Raw genomic sequence first — 10,414 nt, 5'->3', positions numbered from 1 at the left:
CAAAGTAAAAAAGTAACTGGTCCCAGGTATGATCCACACCTTTCTTACATGTTGACATCTACATGTACGCCTTGGGTGCCAATGGCGTTTCGTTACCCAAGACCATCTTTTGTTTATTAAGCTCGAACTGAAACTGAAATTGCAATAACACACACATTAATTGTTCCTATGGACTTTGAACAAACTGGTGAAAGGCAATGAACTGTTGAGCCGCTATATGTGATCGATGGTCAGTATTTCAATGTTATTTGTATGTATAAAAGTTCATGATGTTGTTTCAGACTGATGAGTTATCTTAAACTTGCACATTTAGGTAATTTAACCCCTTTGTGCCCGAGTTATGCATTTACGTTTATCTTAATTAATCTTGTATATGTCTTTATTGTATGAAGTACAACATATATGAGGAATTGAACAGCGTTTAGAAATGAACATGTAGTTAATATCCCAGCTGTATTCTTGTATTGTCAATTTAATTATTTCATTTCATTATTAAAGGGGTCATAGGATGAGATTTACATTTTTTCTTTCTCTTTGGAGTGTTACAAGCTCTTAGTGCAAAAAGAAGATCTTAAAGTTGTAAAGTTCGTAAAGTTGCAAAGACTAAAGTCACTTCTCGCTGTAGTATTGTTGTTGCCACAGCCAACAATAATGTGAAAAATAATGTGTTTTTTGAACCTTAAACCACATAAACACATTGCATTACACCAAATACACAACATAATGTTCTTTTTAGCAACATCATATGACCCCTTTAAGGGTTAATATTTATGAAGATGTTATATATCGTTTGGTGCTTATGTGTACATTCTGAATATCTTATCCTGTGTCACCGTGTCAATTGTAAATGACACATGTCTTTTTTGAGACTAGAGCATGTGAACCATATAGACAGAGTTTGTTAAATAACCTGCTGATCATATTTTCTTATTTCTTCTATTGTAATGGAAAGTGTTTGAAGTCACTCATGTTTACATTATGTCACTACTGGGAAAGAGTACTACATGTGTTGATACTGTATAATGTGCTAAGCTTTTGCTATATGCATATGCTTTTATTATTCATTCAGAGTAAATACACCATCAAGGAAGCCATCACTACAGCGCTCTCTTTTTCATTTTTCTTTATTCATCTTTATTATACTTCTTTTCAGGAGTACTACATTTGCTGACTTCATTTAAACCTTTTTGTTATTGTTTTATCATTATTGTTAGTTATTTGTTGTACTGTGATGTTAAGAGCTCATCTTTTAAACATTTGTTGGTTGTCACCGTTTTTGAGGTTTGTGTGTCTAGTTTTGAGGCCTAGAGTATGTTCAACCACTTATATCAATTTCTGGATACCTTAGTCTTGTAAGTTGTCTTACAAACAAAGACAATGTTGTCTGCTTATAGACTAACTTATAGACTAACTTATCCTTTCACGTTTGTCATTTGTAAAAAAAAAAAAAAAAAAAAAACATAAATTTGATAATGTGGTCGTTTTTTAAACATAATTTTTTGTTCTAGGGAACAGAAGAAAAATTTATTACCTCAACAACAGTAATTTGTTGTTTCAAATGCTGTGACAAGAAATTTTCTAGTAAAATAAGACAATCAGCATTACATACAAACTAATTTACATTGGCTCAACAAAGTATCTTTATAGAGCAGAACTAAAAAATATGTTGTTCAGAAAACTCTAGTCTTAATGCAAAAAATCACAACACCTCAACAATAACAATCAACAACAAAACATATACAGACAATGCTGATACTGGCATTAGGAGTCCCTATGGAAAACGGCACAACCTCTGAACTGTAACAAGGAATAGCAATGCAGATGTTGACAAGTGACAATTATATTTGCAAGATAATAACCATCCCAGCTCTCCATGAAAGCCGTGTTCTCACACAACAGATCATAACATTAAATAAAGATAAGACAATCCATAAAATATTTGAAAATAAAAAATCCAACCACTTCCTTTACTTCTGTGACTCTGGTAAAGACGCGGGGAGACAGGGACAGCCCAAAGTGGAGGATCTTGTACTGATATGCCCGGTCCTTAAAAGCAAACCAAAGAAATGGTCTATGCAAGGCAAAATCGAGATGTGGAAGTATGCATCTTTCTGGTGGATCACTGTGAACCATTCTTGGGGGGCAAATGTAAGTTAGAATGTGTTTCTTCATCAACATCTTGAATGGGAGCTGGTGCAAGTTCAGATTCAAGACTTGCAGATCCAAGATCAGCCGTAACGCATGCATGAGGAAGCAATGCATATGGACCTATGGCAAAAGGTGGGCAGGTTGGGATGAGGCTGAGAGTGAGGAAGCCCAAACTGCCATGCCCAGTATGACCCAGAGACTCTTTCCTTGAAACGCTGGGTACAGCTAGCTGTAGTGGCTGAACGAAAAAAAAAAAAAAAAACTAAGAACTCTTCGCCAGGCCCTCCATTTTGTACAATTTAGAGATGACTTTGAATCCAAAGTGTGACCCCAAATGTCAGTAACGTCAAATGTGACTGACTGAATGGAAAGTTACTCTAGGCCTTTGAATTATTCGAAAAATAATTGACACTCTGACACCTGAGGTGTAATAATTTGTGTCATATAGCACCCATTCATTTATAAAAAACAAATTGTCATTACATCTCAATTCTATTCTATCAGTTCAGTTCACATTTCAATTCCATTCTTCCGGGGTAAATGAAGAAAATATATACACTGTATTAATGAAAAAAAAAGAACACATATTTGTACTAGATGCGTGAAATGAATGTGGAAAAAAGAAATACTCCCTAAGTGAACCCTAAGTGAAGTGTTAGGTCAGGCCTACTCTTCCCTATTTTAAAAGGCTTTTTGATAGGTTTGATTAATAAGATGTTACTCATTAATATATCCATTGTTCCAACATGATAATCAAACAACTTGAAGAATCGGATCAAATGCAATTGACAACATTTAGACTGTGTGTTCATTAGATTTGCAACACATTTTTTTTTTTTTTTACAGGTTGTACATACATCACATCAGAAAAGTGCAAGTTAAAATCACCCTCTTTCTCAGTTTGTCACAATTCATTGTTAAAATCACATTTTTTGCATGTATCAGTAACTGACTAGTACGTAATTATGTTTTCACCCTTTTCAAAACATTTTCACTTGCTGCAACACAAGAAGGGAAAACTCTTTTACGCACTGCTCTAATATTTAACCCATAAATTAGAGGATTGAACACAGGTGGGACTATCACCAGTTCAAGAGCCAAAAAATTACGCAAACTCTCTGGAATGTCATTTGCACCGTATCTGCTATACATGACATCAAAAAGAATAGCAAAAGTGAAATTTATCAGTGATAATATGTGTGGCAAACATGTTTGCCAGAATTTCCTTCTGCTTTCTAAAGATGCTTTACATGCAGAGATCAGTTTAAAGTAGGACACTATGATAAAAACTATAAAGCTAAAAAACGTAACAGTAATAGCATATCCAAAGACGCCATTAACAAAAGATGATACACAAGACAGTTTCACAATTGACCAGTTGTCACAATATAATTTGTCAATGTGATATTTACAAATAGGTCTCAAGTTTGAAAACAGGGCTGCTGTAATGCAAAAGCAGTTGGGAACAATCCATGAGAACAAAATAAATTTTACACAGGTGTTTTTAGTTAACTTAGAATGATAGTCTAAAGGTTTGCATATGGCTACATATCTATCATAAGCCATCACTGTTAATATTGTGATATCAGAAAGTAAAGAACTGTAGATAACATAGGCTTGCAGAGCACACATATGAAAGGAGATCACATATGAATCCAATATTAAATCAGACAAAATTTTAGGGTAGAATCCGGAGGCTCCAAAAACCCCATTTATACACACTTGACACAAGAACATGTACATTGGTTCATGAAGAGCTTTCTCCATTATAATGACCATAAAAAGACGAATATTAATTATCAGTATAAAGAGATATAAGGCTAGAAAGCATATAAAATATACATGCTTGTATGATTTAGTTTCTTTTGGCACCATAAGAGTCAGTAACATAGGATAAGACACATTATCCATCATGTTATTCATAGAACAGTCCTTCAAATCACATGAAATAATTAGGCAGTACAACATAAGACTATATTAGTCAAATGTCAGTAAAACATATAAATAATGCAGGCATTTCATAAAGCCTCAATTACAAGCCTCAATTTTGTTGCAAGAAAAAAAGGAAAATAAATGTACAGTATTCACAGATGAGTGTGTTGCAACTGAAAGTGATGAGGTCTTGTTTGGTTTTATATTTAGTGATTTGTCATTAGGGAAATGCATAAGAGATACTCTAAAATTTCTTGGGATTAATTACGCGCTCATGGACAACACTTTGTAAAAACCCTTGATTTGTTAAAATAAAGGTCAAATTCGCTAACAATACTTGTGCAAACAGCCCAACACAGGCTGTAAACATTTGTGCACAATCATTTTTAAAGCATTTTTGTAAATTTACCAAATAAAACCATGCTTCTAGCTCCCATTTAATATTATTTGATATGATGTAATGTAGACTATAGGGTTTATATGTACTGTATATAATAATGTTTGAGATTCTTTCTAGGGTGAACTTGACATTTAACCTGAACAGTCCTTTTTTTCTCATTCCATATATTGTTTGGAAAAAAAATATCACTATCATGGAAGCAAATGCGAATGTTGAGTGATTGAAATAAACATCAATAAATCTAATTATCGGATGAGACAATCCTTTTGAAGATTTGGTAGCACTCTGCCCTCGTGAACAATAAGGATTACATTAGAAAAATTCTGTTATAAATGACACTGATTAAAAAGTATGTTTGTACAAACTTTAATTCTAGCTGACAGAATAAATTGTACAAACATAGAATAATAACATTTAGATATAAAAATGCATAATGGAGTGGAAAACTCCTACACACTCCAAAAAGTGCTGGATTATTTCTGTAAACACATTTTTGGGTTAGCCTAATTGTGCTGGGTCATAATTCTGGGTTGTCTGAGGTAATGTAAACACACAGTTGGGTTGCTCATGCTGGTTCAAATGGATTGTAAGGGTTATTTCTCCACTTAACATCTATAGGTTGGGTTATTTTGACCCAACCGGTTTATTTATTTTCCTCTTCATCGAACTTTCTGCATTCTCGTCTCGTTGTGGTCAGACGGTCACGCACATCGCTGCAAGCAGGATTGTAAGGTAAGTTAATATGATGATATGATTATTTACCTCTGTTTTTATTAAGTTGTGGTAAGAGCACACTGATTTCAATGTTTAATACAATATTTGATCTACCGCTGTGCAGGGTTAGCGTTATTTTGTGAATGATTATCATTAAAAAGTTATGTGTGTGTGTGTGTTTGCGTGAGTCCACTCAAAGTTTTATTTATAAGTTACATGTCCCTTATTTTAACGCCTCATGGAAATTGTATGTCAGGAATACGGGGTAAGTTCAGTTACTGTCTGCATACTGTATGGCTTTGTAATGTTTTGTCAGACCATTTTGTACAAAAAGTGATCTTTAAGGGCATATTTTTTCAATTAAACATCTGCCACGTGCCGAATCCGACGATAGATCCATTTCTTTTATGCAGAGCATTTTCACGCAAATTCTCAGTTGTGAGATGGCTAGCTTTGGTTGCCTATGCCAACTGTTCTGTATAATAAGCAATTGTGTCATAATTAAGACATCAAAGTGCCGGTAACGTTACATTTTAAAATCATAGCATGCAAGAACACCCAGTTTGACAAACGTTTTCTTAATCTGAAATTTCATTCTAGGTATGTAAGATTCTGGACAATGATTGGCAGTTTAACACCCTGGCTGACACATTTAAAGGTTATACCTAACATGAGACTCTCATGTTAATCTGAGGGTCACAGTGAGGGCTTCCCCGCTGAGTGAGTCTCCAAGGGCCCCTCACTCCTCCAGCGCATCGTGCCCTCTGGTGTACCGCAATGCGGATGCTGATGGCTTTGTCAGGGCGGGGCCCAGCCCTTCATCTGGCCCACCAGCAGATGACCTGATGTCAATCACTGCATCGGGAGATGAGCTAGGCTCTGGAGATGAAGATTCAGCTGTGTTGCCTCCTTCTGGGAGAGCGGCGTTGCCCGAGTCAGATCCAGAGCTGACTGGTATGCTTGCCCGGGTTGCCAAGAGCGTCAGGTTGCCATGGAAGGCCCCTCCATCTCCTGAATGTTCAAGGCTGGATGATTGGTTCTTGGGGTGCCGCACGCCGATCATCGGCAGCCACCTCCGGTTCCATTCTTCCCGGAAGTGCATGAGGAGGTTACTAGGTACTGGAGGGCACCTTTTTCTGCCTGAAACAGATCTAGTGCCTCCTCCGTCCTCACTACCCTCGACGGCGGGGCGGCTAAGGGGTATGTGGAGATCCCCCCCAGTTGAGCGCGCTATTGCGATGCAGCTTTGCCTGCAAAGCACTGCCGCCTGGTGGGGTAATCCACACCTCCCGTCCAGGGCCTGTAAGTTCTCGTCCGCACTGACGGCCAAGGCTTACGGAGCTGCTGGACAGGCCACCTCTGCCCTGCACACCATGGTCCTCCTGCAGGTCTACCAGGCCAAGGCATTAAAGCAGCTGCACGAGGGTAGTTCTGACCCATGTGTGATGCAGGAGCTGCGCACTGCGATGGACCTTGCCCTACGGGCGACAAAAGTCATGGCACGATCCCTGGGTCAGACGATGTCCATGCTAGTGGTCCAGGAACCCCACCTTTGGCTTACCCTGGCAGATATGAGGGAGTCCGACAAGCACCGCTTCTTGGACTCTCCGATCTCCCAGGCTGGCCCCTTCGGCGATGCGGTGGAGAGCTTCGCCCAACAGTCACCCAGCCGCTGGCTGCAGCCCCTCCACCTGCGCATCGCCGAGGGTGCCCTCCTGCTGCCTCCACCTCCGCTCCAGCCAAGCCTCAGCAGCAGCCTTCATGGCCACGGCGTGGAGCTGGCACCAGGAAAGTGGCGCAGCCTGTCTCTGCCCCGACCTGGCCCATAAAGTGCCAGGGCAAGCGGCGCCCCTGAGATGCGTGACCCGGAGTCTCAGGATCCAGCTCTTCAGGAGTTGGTGAGTGCACTGCTCCTCCCTCCGGAGGAGGGCAGGGTGGAGAATCTTTTGTTTCCCTTTTGTTTTGTTCCGCCAATGGCTCCCCAGCCAGTGGTATCCAAACATTCAACAAAAGAGTAGTTTCTTGTTTCTCTGGGTCTCAAGAGGACCAGGATGGTGGTGCATGAGGCGCAGCCTCTACACTCCTGTCCCCCTCTCCTTCCGCAAGTGGGCAGCAGGGCCCGGTTCGAGGACGCTCTGCCTTCTCACGCGTCCCATGCCCAATTGCGGAGCCAGGTAAGAGTTGCACCACTCACTCAGACCCCACTCCGGGACGCTGTGCCTTCCGGGTTGGGACCCTGTGCTCCGCCTCACTGCCCCACCATGGGTACGTCGGTGGTTCCCCTAGTTCCACTTGTTCAGTCTCTGGGGGCCTGGCTAGTGCTTCCCAGACCGTCAGACTCGGCTATGTGATTCAGTTCACCCAGCGTCCTCCCAAGTTCAGGGGCATCTGGTTCACCTCTGTGCTGGACAAAGATGCTCCTGTCTTGCGAGCAGAAATCTCGGTCCTGCTGGGGAAGAACACGATAGAGCCGGTCCTTCCATCCGATATGAATCGGGGTTTGACAGCCCATACTTCATTGTACCCAAGAAAGGCGGTGGGTTACAGCCAATCCTGGACCTGCGCATTATGAACCGGGCCCTTCACAAGCTCCCGTTCAGGATGTTAACGCAGAAAAAATTTTTTAAAAAGAAATGTCAAAACTTATTAAGATGGTTGAAAATATGGATGCCCACTTCCTTTAATGGGGCAAGGGCAACTTCCGTGAATTTGGTAAAGATGCAGTGAGACAGGGACAGCCCGAAGTAGAGGATCTTGTACTGATATGCCCCATCCTTAAATGCAAACCAAAGAAATGGTCTATGCCAAGGCAAAATCGAGATGTGGAAGTATGCATCTTTCTGGTGGATCACTGTGAACCAATCTTGGGGGGCAAATGTAAGTTAGAATGTGTTTCTGCATCAACATCTTGAATGGGAGCTTGTGCAAGGTCAGATTCAAGACTTGCAGATCCAAGATCAGCCATAACCCATGCATGAGGAAGCAATGCATATGGGCCTATGGCAAAAGTTGGGCAGGTTGGGATGAGGCTGATAGTGAGGAAGCCCAAACTGCCATGCCCAGTTTGACCCAGAGACACTTTCCTTGAAACACTGGGTACAGCTAGCTGCTGAGCCAGCGGCTGAATGAAAACAAAAGGAATCTAATAACTCTTCGCCAGGCCCTCCAATTTTGTACAATTTAGAGAAGACTTTGGCTCCAAAGTGAGACCCCAAATGTCAGTAACGTAGAATGTGACTGACTGAATGGAAAGTTACTCTAGGCCTTTGAATTATTGGAAAAATAATTCACACCCTGACACCTAATGTGTAATAATTTGTGCCATATAGCACCCATTCATTTATAAAAACCAAATTGTCATTACAACTTAATTCTATTCTGTCAGTTCAATTCACATTTCACTTCCATTCTTCCAGGGTAAATTAAGAAAATATATACATTGTATTAATGAAAAAAGACCACATATTTGTACTAGATGAGTGAAATAAATGTGGAAAAAAAAAATACTCCCTAAGTGAACCCTAAATGAAGTGTTAGGTTAGGCCTACTCTTCCCAACATTTTAAAAGGCTGTTTGATAGGTTTGATTAATAAAATGTTACTCATTAATATATCCGGTGTCCCAGCATGATGGTCAAACAACTTTAAGAATCGAAACAAAACCAACTCACAACATCAAAACTCATTGCTAAAAACAAATGAAAATTTTGCATATTTATTTTTTATTTTTTTTACAGGTTGTACATACATCACATCAGAAAAATGCATGTTAAAATCACTCCCTTTCTTTGCTAAACCAAATGAACATTTGCATGTATCAGTTGTACTGTAGTATGTAATTAAGTTTTTAACCTTTTCAAAACATTTTCACTTGCTGCAAGTGAAAACTCTTTTACGCACTGCTCTTATATTTAACCCATAGATTAGAGGATTGAACACAGGTGGGACTATCACCAGTTCAAGAGCCAAAAAATTACGCAAACTCTCTGAAATGTCATTTGCACCATATCTGCTATACATACTATCAAAAAGAATGGCAAAAGTGAAATTCATCAGCGATAATATGTGTGGCAGACATGTTTGCCAGAATTTCCTTCTGCTTTCTAAAGATGCTTTACATGCAGAGATCAGTTTAAAGTAGGACACTATGATAAGAACTATAAAGCTAAAAAATATAACTATAATAGCATATCCAAAGACGTTATTAACAAAAGATGATACACAGGACAGTTTTACAATTGACCAGTTGTCACAATATAATTTGTCAATGTGATATTTACAAATAGGTCTCAAGTTTGTTAACAGGGCTGCTGTAACACAAAAGCCATTGGTAAAAACCCATGAGAACAGAATTAGTTTCACACAGGTGATTTTAGTTAATTTAGAATGATACTCCAAAGGTTTGCATATGGCTACATATCTATCATAAGCCATCACTGTTAATATTGTGATCTCAGAAAGTAAAGAACTGTAGATAACATAGGCTTGCAGAGCACACATATGAAAGGAGATCACATATGAATCCAATATTAAATCAGACAAAATTTTTGGGTAGAATCCGGAGGCTCCATAAACTCCATTTATACACACATGACACAAGAACATGTACATTGGTTCATGAAGAGCTTTCTCCATTATAATGACCATAACAAGACGAATATTAATTGACAGTATAAAGAGATATAAGGCTAGAAAGCATATAAAATATACATGCAAGTATGATTTAGTTTCTTTTGGCACCATAAGTGTCAGTATCATAGAGTAAGAAACATTATCCATCATGTTATTCATAGTACAAGTCCTTCAAATCACATTTCATAAAGCCTCAATTTTGTTGCAAGAAAAAAGGAAAATAAATGTACAGTATTCACAAATGAGTGTGCAACTGAAAGCGGTGAGGTCTTGTTTGATTTTATATTTAGTGATTTGTCATTAGGGAAATGCATAAGAGATACTCTAAAATTTCTTGGGATTAATTACGCGCTCATGGACAACACTTTGTAAAAACCCTTGATTTGTTAAAATAAAGGTCAAATTTGCTAACAATACTTGTGCAAACAGCCCAACACAGGCTGTAAACATTTGTGCACAATCATTTTTAAATCATTTTTGTAATTTTACCAAATAAAACCTTCTTCTATCTCCCATTTAATATCATTCAATTTCATTTATTTATTTGATATGATGTAATGTAGATTATAGGATTTATATGTACTGTATT

The 10,414-nt window shown here is 38.9% G+C and overlaps 2 protein-coding genes across 2 annotated transcripts; both read right to left on the bottom strand.

Annotated features, from left to right (window-relative positions):
* Nucleotides 1-3,057: 3,057 nt before the first annotated feature.
* Nucleotides 3,058-4,422, bottom strand: LOC109110591 (olfactory receptor 52D1-like). The gene has a single exon (XM_019123598.2). It carries the CDS (start codon nt 4,114-4,116, stop codon nt 3,112-3,114), a length of 1,005 nt encoding a protein of 334 aa, XP_018979143.2. The 5' UTR covers nt 4,117-4,422; the 3' UTR covers nt 3,058-3,111.
* A 4,603-nt stretch (nt 4,423-9,025) lies between these two features.
* Nucleotides 9,026-9,972, bottom strand: LOC109110592 (olfactory receptor 52D1-like). The gene has a single exon (XM_019123599.2). It carries the CDS (start codon nt 9,970-9,972, stop codon nt 9,061-9,063), a length of 912 nt encoding a protein of 303 aa, XP_018979144.2. The 3' UTR covers nt 9,026-9,060.
* Nucleotides 9,973-10,414: the final 442 nt, after the last annotated feature.

This window comes from Cyprinus carpio, chromosome B21 (genome assembly GCF_018340385.1).
Source record: "Cyprinus carpio isolate SPL01 chromosome B21, ASM1834038v1, whole genome shotgun sequence".
NCBI lineage: Eukaryota > Metazoa > Chordata > Actinopteri > Cypriniformes > Cyprinidae > Cyprinus > Cyprinus carpio.
This window is presented reverse-complemented; position numbering and strand designations above follow the sequence as displayed.